General features: G+C 51.7%; 1 protein-coding gene across 1 annotated transcript in view; it reads left to right on the plus strand.

Moving 5' to 3' along the window:
• The window catches only part of VWF (von Willebrand factor), a 150430-nt gene that overhangs the window by 115823 nt on the left and 12622 nt on the right, over positions 1–21985 (plus strand). The window contains exons 39-45 of the mRNA XM_018048607.1: positions 2457–2656; positions 10787–10889; positions 11247–11321; positions 13532–13636; positions 15027–15232; positions 16636–16785; positions 20068–20178. Coding sequence (XP_017904096.1) covers positions 2457–2656; positions 10787–10889; positions 11247–11321; positions 13532–13636; positions 15027–15232; positions 16636–16785; positions 20068–20178 — 950 coding nt within the window. The remainder of the gene's footprint in view (positions 1–2456; positions 2657–10786; positions 10890–11246; positions 11322–13531; positions 13637–15026; positions 15233–16635; positions 16786–20067; positions 20179–21985) is intronic.

Raw genomic sequence — 21985 nt, forward strand, 5'->3', positions numbered from 1 at the left:
TTCTAGGTAAATGAAAACATGGTCCTTTCTATCAGTATTTCTGCAGTTCGGGCGCATGTGACTTTAATGTATTAGACACGTTGGATGGCATCACCAACTCAATGGGTATGAGTTTCAGCAAACTGCGGGAGAGAGTGAAGGACAGGGAAGCCTGGCATGCTGCAGTCCATGGGATCACAAAGAATCGGACACAACTTAGCAACTGAACAACAATAAGACACATCTAGACCCCAGCAAAGTACAGAATAAGCAGTCACCTTGAACTTGGACTTGCACCAGGCTTTAGCAAAGGCTCGCAGAGCAAGCCACGCCTCAGCAGGATTTAGAAGTGTGAGTGGAATTTTACCATTCAAATACCGAGAAGCTTCTTTATTAGAGATACCATGGGATTGCTAGTGTAGACACCTCCCCACGGTCAGCTTCCTTACCTGGACTTGGCACGTTTATTTATTATTTTTTTGAGGGAAATGAATGCGTGCAAGCATCTCGGAGTCTCCGAGTTTATGATTATTATGCTGTCTCAGCTTTAACTGGGGCTGGAGGACTTGGGCATCCTAGCCACAGCTCATCTGGGTGATCAGCTGTTTCCTTAGTCTTTCTGGACCTCAGCTTCTGCATCTTGAAATGATAGTTGGACTAGATGGCTAGATAACTTGACATGGTTTGGTGTCATTTGTGGGGGGGTGGGCCGTGGCGCCAAAGAGCTCCTACACCAAGTCCTCTATGTCTCAGCACAGAAGGAATTCACCGAGAGGCAAAGTGATAAGAAGTGATTTATTAGAGCAGGACACATGTGAGGTTTTACAAGTAAGTGGGCGAGGGGGTGCTCCACCCCAAAGAATTTACTGGGCTCCACTTTTATAATCAAAGGAGAAGAGGGGAGGCAGGGGGAAGACCTTCCCTGTCTTCTTGAGTAGACATCATGCTTCTATCATCAGCTTCTCCTCCAGGTTGAGCAGGGTTTTCTTGTCCCTACCTGGTCAAGCTGGGTCCACAAATTGTTTTTTATGTGTGCAGAGAGCATGTCCTAGGGATCATAAACTGACTGAGTTCACTGGGCAGGATGTGGGGCTCATGCCACCACTGTTGTATTATTTGGGGACATGTCTCATGTTTCTGTCTCGTGGTTTTGTTGCCAAGCAAGCCTGCTTGGTTTTGTGGTTAAGCAAACCTGTTTTCTGAGTCATCATTAACTTGCAGGGGTCTCTGATATTTTCCCCACTTACAGTCCTCTAGTGGGATTAACTGTTTCATCACCTACTTTGTTCCTTTACACTGTCCCTGGCAAACCCCTAGGTGTGTTGGGGCTCTGGTTTTATGAGTCCCTCTGGCTGATACTGCCTCCTTTCAACCTGCCTGCCGATCAAGGGAAAATGTTAGTTTCTGAGTTACTGATTGCACCTTCTCTATTTATTAATTGTTGTACCTCCTGGCAATTTGTTGTGCATTTGGGCTTCCCAAGTGGCGCTAGTGGTAAAGAGCCTGCCTGCCAATGCAGGAGAGGCAAGAGATGCGGGTTGGATCCCTGGGTGGGGAAGATCCCCTGGAGGAGAGCATGGCAACCCACTCCAGGATTCTTACCTGGAGAATCCCATGGACAGAGGAGCCTGGCAGGCTACAGTCCATGGGGTGGCAAAGAGTAGGACACGACTGAAACAACTTAGCATGCATGAGGAAAGTCTTTGGTGGTCTAAACGTCGGAAATCTTCTGCACCACTGTGTTGGCACCGTGAAAATGTGAGGAAGGGGTCGGGTAGGACCAGAGTGGGAGAAGTGGCTCACTTTGTAGCTTCTCTCCCAGGATATCCCTCCGTAGCTGTAGGTTCCTTTTTTTTAAAGTTGAAGAGAATTTTAAAAGTGTTAAATACACCCGTATTCAAAAAAGAACCACAGAATTTCCTAAGGATCAAGGGTTCACATCATCAGGTGGGCTTAAATTTGGCTGCAAGGGAGGAAGAAGTAAAATTCTGTCATACAGCAGACCAGAGGCGGGCGGCTTCAGGTCTTTCCAGATCTCAACGTGGGTTCTAGTTCTCTGCTCCGTTCTCGGTGGGTTCGCTTCTTTTCCCGTGCTTTAAGATGGGGCTGTGGCCATCACACCCAGGTTCCAAGCAGCAGGATGAAGGGAAGGAAGGAGAAGGGCCAGAGGCACAGCTGTCTTTCAAAAAAAGCTGCACAAGAGTCTACACTTGCTCTAACAGTTCATTGGTCAGAACATAGTCACGTGACTACACTTGGCTGCAAAGGGTTCTGGGAAATGTAGTCCTTATTCTGGGTGGTCATGTGCCCAGTTTGAAAGTCTTTTTTCTATGGAAGATGGAGAGTGAAAATTGGTGGAAACTGGCTAGTTTCCATCCCAGCAAACTTGTCGGATGATCCAGCCGCCTTGAATCAGCCGTACCTGTTTCCCTCTGGTTGCTGTGGGCCCTGAGAATCATCCCCTTCTCTGTCTGCAGCTGTGTCCTGCCCGCCCTCCCTGGTCTACAACCACTGTGAGAGTGGCTGCCCCCGGCAGTGTGAGGGCAACTCGAGCTCCTGCGGGGACCATCCTTTGGAAGGCTGCTTCTGCCCTCCGCACCATGTGATGCTGGAAGGCAGCTGTGTCCCCGAAGAGGCCTGCACCCAGTGCGTCGGTGACGATGGCATCCAGCACCAGGTAGGAGCCAGCCCTCCGCAAGGGAGCTGCTTCTCACTGGCTCATTGGTGGAAGCATTGACCCGTGATTGGCCCCGTCCAACCTTGGCAGCAGACCTCGGCTATTCCAGGCATCCCTGAGGGATGGGGGAGCAGCATGGCATAAAGACTCGGAGTCTGATGCACCTTGGTTCAAATTCCAGTCTATTGTGGGTTAGCTGTGTGATTAAACACCAGAGTGTAACAACCGATTATCACTACTAGTACTGTTTTTTAAAAAACATTTTTTGATGTCTTTATTGAATTTGCTGCATTACTGTTTCTGTGTTTTTGGCCACAAGACATGTGGGAGTCTTAGTTTCTTGACCAGGAGTCAAACCTGCACTCCTTGAATTGGAAGGCAAAGTCTTTACCATTGGACCACCAGGGAAGTTCCTATTAGCACTATTTTTTATGATTATATTCACATAAGTAGAATGCTGGGAAAAGAATGGGATGGGAAAAGAATACTTTATATAGTGATGTCTACCATTATTAGGGGGTTCCCTGATGGCTCAGACAGTAAAGAATCTGCCTCCAATGCAGGACACCCAGGTTCGATGCCTGGGTTAGTAAGATCCCCCGGAGAAGGGAATGGCTGTCCACTCCAGTATTCTCGCCTGGAGAATTCCATGGCCAGAGGAGCCTGGTGGGCTACAGTCCATGGGGTCACAAAGAGTTGGACACGACTGAGTGACTTTTTTTCACTTTTCAACATTTTTAAGATATATTATGTGCCTTGCATTGTACTAAGCACTCTGTGTTTATGTTTGAACATTCTAAGACGTGTTTTGCAGGCAGGGTACTGACAGTTACTGTCAATAAGAAGGGATGAAAATACACTAGCTAAGCAAGTTAGACAGTTTCTTTATTGCTGGATTCTTTAGAGCTTTTGATGTACTGATGTCCATTGCCAGGTTTTGCTTCTCAGATTTATTAGACCATGGAATTGTACTGGGTTAGCCAAAAAGTTTGTTCCTGTTCTTCCATAAGGTGTTATGAAAAAAGCCTAATGAACTTTCTGGCTAATTCAGTGTGTGTGGTGGAGTGTGTGTGTGTGTATGTAGCATCTCCTTGGACTGGGGTATGTGTGTGTGTATGTAGCATCCCCTTGGACTTGTGTGTGTGTGTGTGTGTGTGTGTGTGTGTACAGCATCCCCTTGGACTAGGGTCCCACAGAACATACTTCGCTATCTTACATCATCTTATAAATACTCACGAACCCTCTTTGAGAAAATGAAAGTTTAGTGAACTTGGTCCCCTGCCCACGGATGCAGTTTGTAGGTGATGGGTTGGGAGCTGGAGTCAATATCTGAAGCTCTGCCTGACTCCCTAGAGCTTGCTCTTTCTGATATATGAAGTTACCCTTCGGCTAGGTCTCCTTTAAGCTGAGTTGCTTGGAAGTCATTTTGTCATCAAGTCATCAATTCCTTTAGCCCTTTAGGAGTCGTTATTTTTAAAGGCGATTTATTTACCAAACTCTATTTATTTACCAACACCTTGGCCTCGGATGGCAGTCACTTCTCTCCAGAGTTGCCCACGTGTATATTATAGTCCCTGGGGCAGTGTGTGTCTGTGGGCATGGGTATGGTCCTGCCCTTCATTCTGGCAGTGATACCACAGAGCGTGCTAGAGGGGAACTTGTTTGGCTTATAGAGAAGGATGATGTGTTCTATCACCGTGGGCCACACTCAAGGCCTAACATCTCCATCATAACCGGGGAAGACCTTCATCACTAAGGGAACCTGGTTGATGACTTAACTGTATTTAGTCACAACTAGGAGAAGGTATGTGAAGCTAGCTAACCTACTGGAGAATGACGAGAATAGTATGTCCACGATTACATGCTTTTGTCCCTGACATTGTAAGCCAGGAAATGAACCGTTTCACTTGGTTCTCCCCCCAAACTCCATAGGGTAATTATTACACATCTCATTGAATGGATGACGGAACTGTGGCTCAGATGGCAAGTGGTGATTTAAAAAGACCCTATTTACTACACCCGGAGAAGGCAATGGCACCCCACTCCAGTACTCTTGCCTGGAAAATCCCATGGACGGAGGAGCCTGGTAGGCTGCAGTCCATGGGGTCGCTAAGAGTCGGATACGACTGAGTGACTTCACTTTGACTTTTCACTTTCATGCACTGGAGAAGGAAATGGCAACCCACTCCAGTGTTCTTGCCTGGAGAATCCCAGGGATGGGGGAGCCTGGTGGGCTGCTGTCTATGGGGTCGCACAGAGTTGGACACGACTGAAGCTACTTAGCAGCAGCAGCAGCATTCACTACACCAGGTCAACCCTTAATGTCCTAAGTTTGCCACAGGTCTCACTGAACTGTGAGCTAAACTCTGAGCTGACCGGGTGTCCATTAAGTGTGTGTCCATTAGGCTATTACTTGGATGGTTCCAGTGGCTCTGTTTTGTTGTTGGGTTTATCTAGTTGAGCCCATTTTTGTTTTCACAGTCTAGTCAATAAACCAAGAGGGAAGCCCAGCCACTCTCCACTGCCATATTTCAACTTGCTAAATGAAGTGACTGTCTGTACCATAAGTGAAAGTGTTTGTTGCTCAGTCGTGTCCGACTCTTTGTGATCCCATGGATGGTAGCCACCAAGCTCCTCTGTCCATGGAGTTCTCCAGGCAATACTGGAGTGGGTTGTCATTCTCTTCTCCAGGGGATCTTCCCAGATATTCCCCCAAAGAGTTGACAAAACCTTACATTGCTCTCCCTGACTTGCACAGTCCTAGGCTCCTACTGGGCACAGATGACATGTACCATTGCCCTGGTGGCTCAGATGGTAAAGCGTCTCCCCGCAATGTGGGAGACCTGGGTTAAATTCCTGGGTCAGGAAGATCCCCTGGAGAAGGAAATGGCAACCACTCCAGTGCTCTTGCCTGGAAAATCCCATGGATGGAAGAGCCTGGTAGGCTACAGTCCATGGGGTCGCAGAGTTGGACACGACTGAACGATTTCACTTTGCTGTTGGTGGCAGGTATTCTCCGAGGGAGGCAGAAATGGTCTCTACTCCCTTCCTTGGCATCCTGGGATTGGAAGGAATGTCAAGTTTGTCTTTCTGGTTCCATGAGTTAGATGTCTGTAGGATGCTGAAAGCAGGAGGCTTGTGAATTTTATCTTAGGGTCCTCGGCTCTTTCCCTACTCCTTTCTGACCCCATTTCCCCTTTTCACTGCTCCCGACCTTTCAGTCCAACACATTGGAATATGTATCCAAGTCATATGAAGCGGGCGTTCAAACAGTGTGGTACTTTGATGTAGAAACGGTCTTAAAAATATATTTTAAAACCAAGCAACATAAAATCAGTTAATAAAACACTATGAAGGGAACACAGCCAGTGTTAGTTATTTCGGAAAATATAGTTTAAATGGATAAAAAAAATGATTCAGCCACCTGCAATGTCATTAGTCTCATAGCAGAGAAAGAATAAAAATCTAATATGAAGAACATTCCCATTTAATGAATTTTCTTTAAACTGAAAACTAAAGCCTAGAAAACTTTTCTTTGGGGAAATAATTCAGGGTAGAAATCCCTCGTGCTAATGTCGGAAGGGCAAAATATTTACCAGTTTCCATAGCTCTTGTTTATGTTACAAATGCACTCTGCCTTTATAGTGGGCTCCGGAGGAATCCCGTGGACAGAGGAGCCTGGAGAGCTATAGTCCATGGGGTCGCAAAGAGTCGGACATGACTAAGCACAGACACAGACACGGACACAGACACAGACACAGACACACACAGACACACACAGACACACACACATTGGAGGAATCCAGAGCCCCAGTGCGTGGGTTGTGCTCACAGACACAGACACACACACACACACACACACACACACACACACACAGGAGGAATCCAGAGCCCCCGTGCGTGGGTTGTGCTCCCATCAGTTTGGGGGTTCACACACACACACTGGAGGAATCCAGAGCCCCCGTGCATGGGTTGTGCTCCCATCAGTTTGGGGGTTCCCCCACCCCACTGTGCCAGGCAAGCACTGCTCTAGCCCCTTGAGGACTGCCTCCATCCCCTTGTCGGTCCAACCTGAGCCCGGTTCCCTCCCTGATCTCTGGTGTCAGTTCATTTGCATCTTGCCTCAAATCCTGGCTGGGGTGGATGGTGCTTGTGACTTGCTGAGTCCCTGGGTTCTGAAGACTTCCGTTTCCCCTTGCTGTACTCTCTGCAGGCTGTTCTTCTGTAATCTTTACTTAATCTTTAACGCCAGCCATCTGGCTTAACTTGTTCTGTCCGGGTAACAGTACTATACCAGCTCTGGAACCTGGGGACTGAGACAGGGCTGCCGTCTCAGGAGTCATCAGGAGTCGGCTTGTCCTGATACAGGAGTGCCCTCTGCCGGCCAGTTGGCTGCATAACCCTCCAGGTGTGTGGCCTCAGGGCCTTTTTGAAGCTCAGCCTTGGAGGCTTAAAAGGGCCTTTTCAGGAGTCATAGATTCTCTGGCCTGAAGAGCTTCCTGGGACAATGGAAATCCCTGGAAAAGGAGATTAACACCTGATTTTGGTCATCTATTGTGATGTTGCCCAGGAGAGTTGGAAAGTTGTGTTACTCATTCTTAAATTTAAGATGTCTGGAGTTCATTTTTAAAAAGAGAGAAAAAAAACTAATATGTAAATATATATCTCCTTTCTTTTATTTTTAATTAATTTTTATTGGAGTATAGTTGCTTCTTTTTTGGGCTTCCCTGGTGACTCAGTGGTAAAGAATCTGTCTGCCAATGCAGGAGACTCAGGGTTCGATCCCTGGGTTGGGAAGATTCCTTGGAGAAGGGAATGGCTACCCACTCCAGTATTCTTGCCTGGGAAGTCCCATGGACAGAGGAACCTGGTGGGCTATAGTCCACTGGGTCACAAAGAGTCAGACACGACTTAGCGACTAAACTACAAAAGTTGCTTTAGAGTGTTGTGTGTTAGTTTCAACTGTGGGCTTCCCTGGTGGCTCAAACGGTAAAGAATCCACCTGGATTGTGGGAGACCTGGGTTCAGTCCCTGGGATGGGAAGATCTCTTGGAGGAGGGCATGGCAACCCTCTCCAGTATTCTTGCCTGGAGAATCCCCATGGACAGAGGAGCCTGGCAGACTATAGTCCATGAGGTCGCAAAGAGTCAGACATGACTGAGCAACTAAGCTCAGCACAGTACAGTTTCTACTATACAGCAAAGTGAATCAGCTATACATATACATATAAAATGCCCTGTTTTGGATTTCCTTCCTGTTTAGGTCACCACAGAGCATGAGTTGAGTTCCCTGTGCTATATAGTAGGTTCTCACTGGATATCTATTTTATACATAGCAGTGTATGTAGGTCAATCCCAGTCTCCCAGTTCATCCCACCCCCTTTCCCCCTTTGGTGTCCATACATTCTTCTCCACGTCTGGGTCTGCATCTCTGTTTTGCAAATAAGATCATCTCTCTATATAATTTCCTTTCTTATCTCATCACCTTTGTTACGTAAATGTATAAATATCCCTCGGTTTACGGTTTTCTTGGCATCACTATCAGTGTTAAAGAGCAGGAAGAGCCTGACAGAGAGATGCCCTGGGAGAAGTGAGTCGCCCCCTCTCTCCTGCACTCTGCCTGGCCTCCCGTGTCCTGTGTCCTGGGCCTCTGAGGTCAGCATCCTCTGCCCCTCCCGGGCCTTTACAGCCGCTGGGAGGAGCAGGACCTGTGGCCGCTGCACCCTGTTCTGCCTCTTGGTCCTCTTCCTGCCTTCTGCGCCTGCTTGCTGGCACCAGGCTGGTCCCTGTTGACCTGCTCACAAAACCTCAGGGCTTGCACCTTGCCCTCTAAGTTCAGCACAGTCTCCCACAGTGGACAGACTCCCAGGAGGCGAGACCTCTCTGGAGCCCCCAATCCTAGTGAACTCTTTTTTCTGCACTCCTGGGGCTCTTGAGCTCTATTGAGAGTTCCCAGACAGTAAACAGTACCAAAGGTAAACGCACAGTGTGATGAGTTTTGACAAGTGCCTGCACCTGTAAAGCCGTCATCATAATCAAAATAATGAAATTCCCATCACCTCCAAAAGTTTCCTGAGCCTCCTTTTTAATACACCGTACCCCCACCTCTCATCCCCAGGCAACCACTGGACTGGTCTCCTTTCTGTCATTGTAGATTCATTTATATTTTCTGGAATTTTATATAAATGGACTCAGGCAATATTTACTCCCCTTTATCCTGGCTTCTTTCGCTCAGCATAATATTCTTGAGATCCACCCACGCTGTGTGTTTCGTTGTTTGTTTTTACGGCTGAGTAAGATTCTGTGATGTGAATGCATCCCAACTGAGAGATCTCTTTCAACTTTTCATGGGTGAGTCCTGTTTCCTCGGCTTGACCATCAGCCATTCGAGGGCTGCGACAGAGTGTCTAGTGCTCATCACTCCCCCAGCCCTGCAGCGGGCTGGCTGAGCTGTGCAGTTGTGGTCTGGCGAGAGAGCAGATGTCCAGGGCTAGGATGCTGAGTCCACCTGGTCAAGCTCCTGGTCTGTGCCTTGGTGTCACCACTGGTCAGTGTAGACGATGGTCATCCCCACCAGTGGTCAGTGTAGACGATGGTCATCCTCACTGGATACGGTTATTAGAAGGCACATTCGGTGAGTCAGTGTGGAACCTTTGGGGAATTATCTTGAACATACTTCATGCTACCTGTTCCTAGGAAGGGGGCTTCCCCAATGTCTCAGCAGTAAAGAATCCACCTGCAGTGTGGGAAATGTAAGAGATGCAGGTTCGATCCCTGGGTTGGGAAGATCCCCTGGAAATGGAAATGGCAACCCACCTCAGTATTCTTGCCTGAAAAATCCCATAGATAGAGGAGCCTGGCAGGCTATAGTCCAAAGGGTCTCAAAGAGTTGGACACAGCTGAGCGACTGAGCATGCACGCACATTACTGGGAGGCAGCTAAGCACAGTGTTGCAAAGTGGATTCTGGGTCCAGATCCTAGCTCCGTGCTGTGACGATGTGACCCGGGCAGGTGCCTCTGCTGTCTCCTTGGACGAGTGGGGATGACAATAAGGATGTCCTGGCTGTGGGGCTTCGGTGAGGATTAAATGAGGATTAAACGAGTAGTTTACATAAAGCCCTAAACTGTGCCACGTGGCACTGGCCCCTCAGATGTGAGCTCTTACATGTGTGCAGTGAGCAGACGGTGTCCGGGGAGGCCTCTGAGGTTTAATCCCACAGGAGGAAGGCAGCTGGGGGAGGGGTTACCTGGAGCTCTCCCATATCCTTCCTCTCAGTGGCTGATACTGATTGTGGACCATGGAAGCAGATGGGATAAATGAGGCCTTCCTGACCTGGGAATTTCTTAGTGGCCTTTTAGCTGCTGGATAAGAATGCATTTTATTCAGGAGCGATTTCTCTGGAATTTCCCTACATGGCTGAGTCTGAAGGGAGCCATTCTTGGCTCTGGGTCTGTGCTGTTCCCAGCCCTCTACTCCTCACACAGTCCTGGGAGGCAGGCTGGGGGGGTCCTCACCTTGCAGGGGAGGAAGCCAGGCATTGGCACCCAGGGGTGAAGCCTACATAGAAGTGGAGGATCCCCTGATTCAAAGCCCTTGTGCAGCAGGGGTACCTCCAGCCCTAAGGTCACTGCATTAGCCCCAGGTGACCCTTCATCTGGAAACTGCAGCCTGGTCTCCAAAGTCACTCCCAGACCCAACCACGTGGTTGTTCTGAGTTTTGCTGTCCCCGCTTCCATTCTTCCTGCTGCATAGTCTGAAGTCTGTTCCAGAAACAAAGGGAACCTTTCTCAGGCTGCAGCCCAGCTTCTTCTCTGGCTTGGGACATGGCCAGGGCTGACACCAGAGTCCCTCTTTTCTTGCCTTGCTTCATCTTAGCACCACTACCAGAAGGGCTGCAGTGAAAGCTCCATGTTTTCGGACACCTGTGGTTTGCCCTTCCCCCGAGTGTGCAAAGTGACGTGGGCGGCCCTGTGGGCTCCTCCTTCTCAGGACCCCCTGGCATCTGTCTGTCCACCCAGCTCATCTGCATGGCTGTAACCCTGGGGCCCCACCTGGGGAGACAGAGCCAGGGGTGGGGACGCCCGACTTCCGTGAACTCCTGGACTCCCTCTAAACCTCGTTCTCCCTCAGCTCCTGGAAACGTGGGTCCCGGACCATCAGCCCTGCCAGATCTGCACGTGCCTCAGCGGGCGGAAGGTCAACTGCACAACACAGCCCTGCCCCTCGGCTGGAGGTGAGGCCCCCTCCACACCCCTCCCCACCCCGCCACTGTCTCCAGAGCTAGGGGGCCAGATCCATACACAGATTACCTGTGCCAGCCCCCCTCCTTGCCTCTTAGGGCTGGGGTCCCCTCTCTGCATGTGGGTAGAGCTCTCGGGTTAGAGGGCCGGGGAGGCCTCTCCTGCTGTCCCCACCTTGACTCTCAGCATGGTGTCCCGAGGGCACATCTGAGCAGGGTGGCAGGACGTGCCAGGGAGACTCATTTGTTGATCGGCCAGCTGGTTGCCATGGCGCAGAGTCTGTGGGGGGCGGGGGTGCTGGGGGGTACTGTTATCTCTTCCTCTGACCTCTGTGGCCTCTTGTCCCCCAGTGCCCGCGTGCGGCCCATGTGAGGTGGCCCGGCTCCGGCAGAGCACGCAGCAGTGCTGTCCCGAGTACGAGTGTGGTACGTGTCACCCCACGCCTTTCTCCAGGTCCAACCGCAGCCCAGCCTCGGAGGGCGAGGTAGTGGTGCTGAAGGGGACAGTGGGAGGGGCCAGGGGTAGATTTTCTAAAACCTGGAAAGAGTAGCCTCTGGAAAAGAGGATTTGCTTCCTGGAAAGATTCTGCAGTGACTTACCAAATGTAAGGTTTGAGAGCATTAAGAAAGAATAGGGTGCAGTGTTCACAGAGGCCTTTTTTTGCAGCAGCCAAGATATGCAAGCCACCTACGTGCCCATCAACAGATGAGTGGATAGGGACCTCCTTGGCGGTCCAGAGGTTAAGGCTCCGTCCTTCCACTGCAGGGGCCACAGGTTCAATCCTCGGTTGGGGAACTAAAATCCCATGTGCCGTGTGGCCAAAAAAACAGAAAAAAAAAAAAAAAACCCAAACAAACAGATGAATGCACAAAGATGTGGTACATACATGCAATGGAATACTACTCAGCCATAAAAAGGATAAAAGTTGACACTTGCAGCAACACAGATAGACCTGGAGGGCATGATGCTAAGTGAAGTGGGTCAGACAGAGAAAGACAAATACTGTATGATACCACTTATATGTGGAATCTAAAAACTGAAACCCACTAGTGAATATAGCAAAAAAAGACACAGACGCACAGATATAGAGAGCAAGCTAGTGGCTACCAGTGGGGAGAGGGGAGAGGGAGGGGTAAAATGGGGGGATTAAGAGATACAAACTCCTGTATGCACAGTAGATAAGCTACAAGGATGTTATGCAGCACAGGGAATACAGCCCATATTTTATGATAACTATAACCTTTAAAAATTGTGAGTATGCCAGAGTAACTGGCATAGTTATGCCAGAGTGACTGTAGAGAAGGCCACACGTGGATGGGCACCTTGATTTCAGCACGTTATTTGTCAGAGGGTTTTGTTATAGGATTGCAAACTACATTGTGAATAGTGGGTGGAATGACAGTGTAATTAAATGAATCCAGAGCAGATGGAATTCTGGTTAATATGACGGGAAGTCTCTAGTGTGCGGTCCTCATCCTGTCCGAGGTGTTTTTTAGCTGTACAGGCAAAGACATAAAACGCAGGCTTGTGAAGTTTGCAGCAACAGAATCTTTGAGGGAGAGCAGGTAGATCAAGGCAGCAGGAGGACCTTGGAAAGAAATCATGAGACTTTGCTTTATGCTGATGAAATTTATCAAGGACAAACAGAAGCCCCGTCAGGAGACCTGACTGGAGAACAGTTTAGTAAACTGCTGGGACCTCATCCCAACGATCTTGGGTTGTTAGCAGTAGAGGAACAGGCGGTCATTTAGTTCAAGGCCTTCATTTATGGACGGTACAAGGCTTCTTCAATGTCCCGGGCACTATGCCGCCATTATTTCAAGTCAGCCTTAGACCGGCCCTGTGTGGTGGACTTCCCACCTTACAGAAGGTGATCCTGAGGTCTAGAGGGTTCAGGAGACTTGGCCTAGAACTGGAGTCCCTGCAGATGATGAGAGTAATTAACATGAGTTTCTCCTATAGCTTGGATCGATCTATCTGTTATCTAACGATCATCTGTCTATTATGTATATATTTATTTATCATCACTTCCCCCCTGCCCCCTCCTTGTCCCTCTATCTCCATCTTTACCCTTATCTCTGTCTCTACCTGCACCTCCGTCTCCGCCTGAACCTCCGTCTCTGCCTGCACCTCCGTCTCTACCTTCATCTCCGTCTCTACCTTCATCTCCGTCTCTGCCTGCACCTCCGTCTCTGCCTGCACCTCCGTCTCTACCTGCACCTCCGTCTGCCTCCGTCTCCGCCTGCGCCTCCGCCTCCGCCTGTGCCTCCGCCTGCGCCTGCGCCTCCGTCTCTGCCTGTACCTCCGTCTCTGCCTGCACCTCCGTCTCTACCTGCACCTCCGCCTGCCTCTGTCTCCGCCTGTGCCTCCGCCTGCGCCTCCGCCTCCGCCTGCGCCTCCGCCTCCGCCTGCGCCTCCGCCTCCGCCTGCGCCTCCGCCTCCGCCTCCGCCTGCATCTCCGTCTCTGTCTTCACTCCAGCTCTCCCTCTGTCTCCATCTCCAGCTCTCCCTTTATCTCATTGCCGTCATGTGTGTAAACAGTGGAGGTCTCATGGGTAGAAATGTAGGGAACCACTCACTAGCGCAAGAGTGGCCTCACTGGACCCTGAGGGCGCATCCCTCCTCTGGCCCTCAGTGTGTGACCTGGTGAGCTGCGACGTGCCCCCGGTGCCTCACTGCGAAGACGGCCTCCAGCCGGTGCTGTCCAATCCCGGCGAGTGCAGACCCAGCTTCACCTGTGGTGAGTCCTCCGTCTGGGGGTGAGAAGGGGGCCATGCAGTCTCTGTCCCCTGGCCTGGGATGGTGTCCTGTATTCTAGTGAGCTGAGTCTGGGCTTGGGGTGTGTCTGGAACAGAAGGGTCAAGGTCACACCTGGACTGAATCCTCTAAGACTCCTCCCAGCCACAGGCTATGATGAGGGAGCAGGCGTGGGCACAGCTGCAGGCATCCCCCTCTTGGGTTTATTAGGAGGCAGTTGGACCTGAGATGCAGAAGCCTCCCTATCTCATCTTTATTTACTCCCATCCTCCCATAAACCATGGAGGGGAAGGAATGTACCCTTGGCTTGTCCTTGTCACTGGGTCTTTGTTGTTCAGTTGCTGTCATGTCTGGCTCTTTGTGACTCCACGGACTGAAGCACGCCAGGCTCCTCTGTCCTCTGTCTCCCAGGGTTTGCTCAAATTCATGTCCATTGAGTTGGTGATCCTATCAAACCATCTCGTCCTCTGTTGTCCCCTTCTCCTTCTGCCTTCAATCTTTCCCAGCGTCAGGGTCTTTTTCAGTGGCTCTTCACATCAGGTGGCCAAAGTATTGGAGCTTATTCCCAAACAAATTTATAGATTTTTCACTTCCTGTATGTTTATCTATTTAAATTCTAAATACTACCAATTTAAGCCTAGGATTGGACTAAAGAAAGTCCTGGACATGTTAAGAAACCACATTCTGTGTTAAGCTACTGAGTATACCCACCTAAAGTCAATACCTACTTCCTGTCCCGTTGATTTGGAATCTCACTTCAGTTCATAGATGGTAACCCTTGAGGGTGAGAAAATACTTTATATCTGGAAGAAGCTGGGGACAGGCAAAGACATGGGGTAGGGTTTGGCTTTGATGAAATGACACTGTGGCTTTGCTGTCATTTTTCATTCATTGTTGTTGAAGGACCTAAAACTGTAGGGTATTTATTATTCCAGGTACTGAGATGGGAATAAGATCTCATAAGCTACCAGCTTGTAAAAATGCTAACCAGCGCCTGTGTGCCTGGGGTACCTGGGTCTTAGACATTCTGCATCTGTCCTCTCTGAGTATCTGCAGTTGAAAGAACCCCACCCCTTCCAGAGGTGCCTAGGAGGGTGATGGACTGGACACCCAGCAGCCTTCTCTTCCTCTCTGTTAAAATAACATCACATTTCCCCTTTGGATTAGTGTCTTTACCCTCCTGCAGACTAACTGTCTGCTTTGGGGTGTGATTGACTGTCCCAGGGCTCCTGAGTGGGGTTCACGTGTGTTTCTGACTTCAGTGGGGCTAGAGTTCCCAGGGACCTTGCATCCTAGCTGAATGCTGAGGAGCTCAGGCTGAGTGCAGGGCTCAGCGTGATAGGACCAGGGCACCACTTTGTGCTGCTCCTCAGCCTGCAGAAAGGAAGAATGCCCGAGGGAGTCCCCACCCTCCTGCCCCCCACACCGGATGCCCACCCTTCGGAAGACCCGGTGCTGTGATGAGTACGAGTGCGCTTGCAACTGTGCCAACTCCACGGTGAGCTGCCCGCTGGGGTACCTGGCCTCCACCGTCACCAATGACTGTGGCTGCACCACCACCACCTGCCTCCCCGACAAGGTAAGGCTGCTTGGCTCTGGTTGGGATGATGGCCAGACACATGCTTCTCATGGAAGACGTGCCTTCCTGCCCGGATGAGTGCTGTGTGGCCTGGTGGGGGGTGGGCGGCGTCAGCATTCTCTCTTAGCCTGATTCTCGTTAGCTCAGGTGGTACTCAGAGACTACCGTGTCTCAGCATGGCTGTGTCCTGAGGTTACAAACGTGGTGTAAGATACGGTCCTGCCTTTAAAGAGCTCCTTGTACAGCAGCTGAAAGACTGAGTGGGTATAGTGAAAGTGTTAGTTGCTCAGTCACATCTGACTTTTTGTGACCCCATGAACTACTGTAGCCCGCCAGGCTCTTCTGTCCATGGGATTCTCCAGGCAAGGATACTGGAGTGGGTTGCCATTCCCTTCTCCAGGGGATCTTTCCCGACCCAGGGATCAAACCCGGGTCTCCTCTGTTGCAGGCAGATTCTTTAGAGCAAGTTTAGGAAAATGGTTTTAACCTCTTTGTACTGTTATGATGTGAGTGAACATAGGCCCTGTTTGGAGCTTTGGAGGACACACTTGGGATCATTTAAAACCTGTCTTTAAGCCTCATGATCAAAGAGTTTCCTTGAGCATCTCACGCCGAGAAAATAAAGTCTGAGCGTGTGTATCACATACACCCCAGGCTTAACCGTTCTACTCCTAGCCAGCCACTGGGATCTCATGTCCCACGCTCCTTCCATAGTCTACAGTTCTTCCAAACAGGATCGTTGTGTCTCAAACACAGCTCGCACTCTGTGCCCGAGCCTTCATTTGATCCATTTCTTATCCTTTGCGGGCCTCAAGGGAGCACTCATTCACAGCCCCTGCCCACCCGTCCCTCACTTTCAGCCACTCCTCACGAGACAGAGGGCTATTCATGGGTGGGTTCTGAGTCCAAGGACATCACTAGGTCTGAGAAGTAGGGTACAGCTTTCTGAGGGACACAGGAAGGAGTTTAATGCAGCGAAGGTAGCGGTGATAGTGAGTCAGGTCAGCCCATGTATTATATCCCCACCCGGGGCCATGAAAGACTCACGGGGGCCAGTCCAGGGGTGGGCTTTCCTAAGTTAGATGGGCAGGGGTGGGAAGAGGCTAGACTCTAGTGTGGGCAGAGACCATGCTGTTTCACTTACTGCTGTTGTCTCAGCACCTAGGGTAGCTTCCAACACGTAGATCCTCCGTCCATGGGATTTTCCAGGCAAGAGTACTGGAGTGGGTTGCCATTTCCTTCTCCAGGGGATCTTCCTGACCCAGGGATTGAACCTGAGTCTACCGGCATTATAAGCAGATGCTTTACCATCTGAGCCACCAGGGAAGACCCCAGCAGATGCCCACTCACCTCTTATTTAGATGAACCGAGTGAATTCACTCACGGAAACCTTGCGTCTACAGGTGTGCGTCCACCGAGGCACCATCTACCCCGTGGGCCAGTTCTGGGAGGAGGGCTGTGATACCTGCACGTGCACGGATCTGGAGGATGCTGTGATGGGCCTGCGTGTGGCCCAGTGCTCCCAGAAACCCTGCGCGGACAGCTGCCGGCCGGTAAGGGGGAGCAACGTGGGGGCGGTAGGGACGGGGATCCCAGGAATGGGCAAGACAGTCCCTTTAGGAACCTCTGGTTCAAGGCCAGAGGGGAGGGGCCCGGAGGGGAGTGGGGCTGGGGAACGGAAAGAGGCGTGAGGCGAGCATCTCTCTGTCATCCTTCCGTGACCAGTTCTCAGCTGATGGTCATCTCTGGCATGTGATCTTGAGGCCAGAGGGCTGGGGAGTCGGTTTAAGCAGAGAGGTGGATTAACAGCCTAGAAAACAGGGCTTGGTTTTTTCCCTGTCTTTTCCCTTTTCAGGCATCTTCTTAGCCTAAACTAGTCCAGACACGTGTTCTGAATTTTCTGAGATGGCCCTAGTGTCGGTGTAACATCGTGTCTCTACATAGGGTGGTGATTTTTCAGACCAGGTTTATGATTTGAAGTACAGAAGTCGAGCTGTGTTTATAATTTGAGGTATAACTGGGAGTTGGAACCCTCCCCCAATTCGGGTTTTAATTCTTTTTGCGGTGGCCTGCCCACAAGGCACCTGTGTACTTGGGGATGCTCTGTTCTTGCACAGTGAAGACTGGTCAGACTCTAGAGAAAGGGAACCACAGTCTGCCTGGGGAATTGTGGGTTGAATTCTTGCAGGTTTAAAGCTATTATTGTTAGCACAAGTTCACGTGCCCAATGCATAGGGAGGCCAAACAAACCGAAACATCGGGGTTTGAGGCAGAGAAAGGTTTATTGCAGGGCTGTGTAAGGAGACAGGCTGCTCTTGCCCTAAAAATCCCCAAGATCTCCTAAGGGTTTCGGCAAAGTATTTCCAAAAGCCAGGTGAGGGAGGGGGTCACAAGGTATGTGATCAGCTTGCACACAGTTCTCCGATGGGCTGAGCGAAGGAGCAGGTGGTGTCATAAGGGTGAACATGAGCAGTCCTTAGGCCCCAGGATGTGCTCATGGTCAGCAAGTGGTGAACAACTTCTGTTTGGTGGGCAGTTTTCACATTTGCGAAACAACTCAGAAAACGTGCATCAAATATTGTTACCTAGGTGCTTCAGGGAGGAGCTACAGCAGAGGATGTGGGGGAGGCCCGTCTGTAGAAGGCCCCACAGGGTCCTGCCCAGTTACATTATTATTCCTGCTTTATTCTCAGTAGAGAATGTTGATCAGAGAAGTGGAGCTAGGACAGATCTGTACCTGCAACAGCAGCGGAGAGAAGGCTCTTGATGCTTTTTCAGACGTGTGTGTGGTTTGCTGATGGAGATGAGGGCCTGAGAGTGAATCCAGAAGTGGGGACATCCATTCAGTTGCCCCACGGCTCTCCCTGCTTGGCTGGTGCTGTGGAGGAGCAGGCCTGCCAGGCCCCTGGGAGAGGATGATGCTGTGGGATCCAGGGGTGCCTCTGGGGAGCGCCCATCCGTCTCCATCTCCTCCCACAGGCCACAGGAGGCAGCGGGAGTAATGTGCTGTCGGGTGAAGAGAATGCTGCTCGAGGTCGTTTTTATAAAATTGGTCCCCAGTATGTTTTGTGTTTTGGTAGGGAGGTTTGTTTGTTTGTTCTGACTGTGATGGGTCTTTGTTGCGGTGCGTGGGATTTCTCTAGTTTCAGCAGGTGGGGGCTGCTCTCCAGCTGCGGTGCGCGGGCTTCTCACTGTGGTGGTTTCTCTTGCGGAGCACGTGCTCTAGGGCGTATGGCCTTCAGTAGTTGCAGTAGGCGGGCTCAGTAGTTGTGGCTCATGGGCTTCAGTGTCCCTTGGCAGGTAGAATTTTGGCAGACCAGGGATCAAACCCGGGTCCCCTGCATTGGCAGGTGGATTCCCAACCACTGGACCACCAGAGAAATCTAAGCCATTAGCTCTTATTCGTCCTCATGATTCTCCTCCAGAAGGAAGAAGAGGCAGGGCTGTTCTTCCCACCTGTTAGAAAGCAGAGGGGTTGAAGTTGGCTGAAAGCAGAGGGATGTCGTGCTACGGATCATCGGAAGCCAGCAGATGGGGCGAGTCCTGACTCCTAGCCTGGGGCTGTACTGGTAGGCTGGCATAGCTGGCAACAGGGTTGATTTCCTTTAGGACTGACTGGTTTGGCCTCCAGCTGCAGGATAACTAATGAGATCTCAGCTGTTAAGACTGAGAACAACTTGCCAAGCACCGCTGTGACGCGGGTTGGGTGTCGTCAGGTCCCATGGAGATGGTCCTCAGGCTCCCAGGTCCCCGGGAGAGGCAGTAACTGGGGTGTTGCTGAGTATCAAGCACGTCCTGTGACTCAGTGCTGCTTGTGAGTGCACACGGGGAGCAGAGCAGGGGTGGTACCCACGCCCGTCCCGAACACCCTTCTCTCCGAGATGCCGCTTAGTCCTGGGTTCCGGCCCCTCCTCCCCCGGGACAGCCTCACACATCACCGTTTTGTCTGTTCTTTGTACGTTGCTTCCGTGTTCTCAGTGGAGGGTTTCAATCCAAGACCCCCCATGCTTTGGCCAGATGGAGGACCTCCAAGAGGAGGATGGGTTGGCAGACTTCCACCCTGCAGGATGCTGGTCTCCCTGGCCAGCTTTCTGGGGACGGTTGGTCTCATCTCATGATGTCCTATAAACTACTAGGTCAGTGCCAAGTGGTGACCTGGGGAAGCCCAGCTCTGCAGGTTACTGAGAGGTCCTGGGGTCAAGGTGCTCATCTCATTCAGGTAACTCGCCCTGTTAGGGCAGAGCCCAGACTCCAGGCATCCTGAATGTTCTCCCCTGGTCTAGACTTGGGCCATGATAAATGTTGGGTCAGCTGGCAGCTGCTGCATGAACTCTGAACGTCTTTAAAACCCCTGTGGACTGACTCTTGGGGCTTCCCTAGTAGCTCCATAGTAAAGAATCCCTCTGCCAGTGCAGGAGATGCAGGTTCGATCTCTGGTCCAGGAAGATCCCCTGGAGAAGGAAATGGCTACCCACTCCAGTATTCTTGCCTGGAGAATTCCATGGACCGAGGAGCCTGGTGGGCTACGTCCATGGCCTCTCAAATAGTCAGACATGACTGAGCAACTGAACAACAACAAGGACTGGCTCCTGGTCCAGAGTGGACGCTTGTGGAGGGCAGGGTTGGATCTGGATGGATGGTGTGAGACCCGTAGTGATTCAGTGGGTGATGCTTCCTGACCACTTGGCATGATCGTGGGGCTGGAGGAGCGCAGAGATGAGGAGGTCCGGCTGTCCTCTGCAAGCCCCGGAGCTCTGAACACCTGCCGCGGGGACCAGAGCACCTGCCTCTTTGCTGCCAGCTGTCCTGACACGCCATCCTTTGTGTGTTTTCAGGGTTTCACCTACGTCCTCCACGAGGGCGAGTGCTGTGGAAGGTGCCTGCCGTCGGCCTGCGAGGTGGTGACTGGCTCCCCGCGGGGGGACTCCCAGTCTCAGTGGAAGAGTGTAGGTCTGGGCCAGGCTGGGTGGGCAGGAGGCCGAGGGCTGGGCGAGCCTCATCCGGGGTCCAGGGCTGGCCTTGGTTTCGATAAGGCAGATGCTCACTCCCTACCGTTTGCTCTCCCTATGACGAGTTTAATGTAGCTGTTGGTTTATCCAGACGTCAGCTGGGGAACTAGTTCAGGTTGCCTCAGACCTGGAGAGGAGCCCAGTGCTCTCTCTATGAGTTCTGTGAGCTCCTGGGGGTGGGGGTTATGTTCTCCTGTTCATCTGTGAACCTGAGTACCCTGATGGTTGGTGGAGGTCTGTGTGATGGCCCAGGCAGGGTCCTCTGACCTTGTCACTGATTTCCGTTGGAGAAATTTACAATCCAGAGAAGCAAACAGTATTTCTGTCCCCAGACTCCGCAAGCTACTTCTGCAGCTCTGGCTGTGGCCCTTGACCGTGCCAGTGGCCCCCCTCCCCCATCCCTATCGTCTCCTGTCTGGCCTCCCATCCCCAGATCCCCCTCCCTGAACCAGAGCAGCCTAGCTTTTCCTTTGTGGCCAGAGGCCCTCATGCTGGCTCTGGAGCCGTTTTCTGAAACACAGAGGATCCTTCCCTGGGAGTCTTAGCCCAGATGCTGGGGTATGAACAGACCTTTCACTCAGGCTGATATGGATAAAGTGGAGGTGCTGAGCCCTGGAATCCTCAGGAGGCAGGTGCTGGGGTGGGTGTGAGGTGCACCTGGGGGCCTTCCCCTTCTCAGTCCTCCAGGAAGACCAAAACACACTCTGTTTGGAAGGAGCACAAAGGTTAACTGTCCTGCCCTGGCCATGGGCATCTCCTGCCCTGGCCCACCGGCCTCTTTCTCCTCGGTGGTGACAGAGGGACTTGCTGAGTTCCCCACGAGGGATCCCACCTCGCTCTTCTAGTCCTGGTCCCTGGGGATGTCCCTGCCCCATCCCTCCTCCTGGCCTGTCAGGCTGCCTGCTCCCCATCACCCCAGAATCAGGCTGGTTTTGCGAATCCTCCCCAGGGTCAGAGGCTGCTGTGTCCTGGGGGTTGGGGGGAGCTGACAACTGGTACCTTTGAGGCTCAGCACCCTTCCCTCCCAGCCACCATCTGCCTCCAGGGCTCACTCAGCTCTGACAGCAGTGTTTACAGAAGAGTCTCCCTCCCCCAGTTCAAGTCTCCCTCTGACCTGTAAGACTTGGGGATCAGAAGTGGCTCTGGAACACGAGGGACCAGCGGGAGTTGGTGGGGACGGGGCTTCTTAATGCATATGGTGTCCAGGGCTCAGTGGGTTATTGATCAGAGTCGAGTGTGGCCTGCAGCAGGAAGGTGTGTTCAGGGTGAGTCAGAAGGGGGTCAGGACAGAGGCTGCAATCTGGGCACTCTCAGCTCCTCCTCTGAAAAGAGGAGAAAGGGAACCAGGCCCGAAAGAAACTGCCGGGCCTGGAGCATGCCGACCGGGCACCCCTGCTCGTGAGTCTGGAAGACACTCACGCAGACTGGTCAGAAACTCTGGGGGACTTTCTGAACCATGTTCTGGACACTTGGTGCTCCTGGATGGTGGAGCCAGCCCGTGGGGACAGGCCACCCATTGTAGCCTGGAGGCCTGGGGACAAATTGCAGGGCTGAGGGCCAGATGCCAGCATCCCATCCTCAGAGGGAGGCCATGTGAGGCTGGGCAATGGGCTGGGTTCCCCCGACCCCTGCGTCTCCTCTCTGCTGTCTCCCCCCGCCGCTGTTCCTGGTCGCTCAGCTCCCAGGCGGGCTGAGGGTGGAGGGAGCACCCTCTGTCCTCAGCTGCTTCCTCTGATGGCTCAAG

Source organism: Capra hircus, chromosome 5 (assembly GCF_001704415.2).
Source record: "Capra hircus breed San Clemente chromosome 5, ASM170441v1, whole genome shotgun sequence".
NCBI lineage: Eukaryota > Metazoa > Chordata > Mammalia > Artiodactyla > Bovidae > Capra > Capra hircus.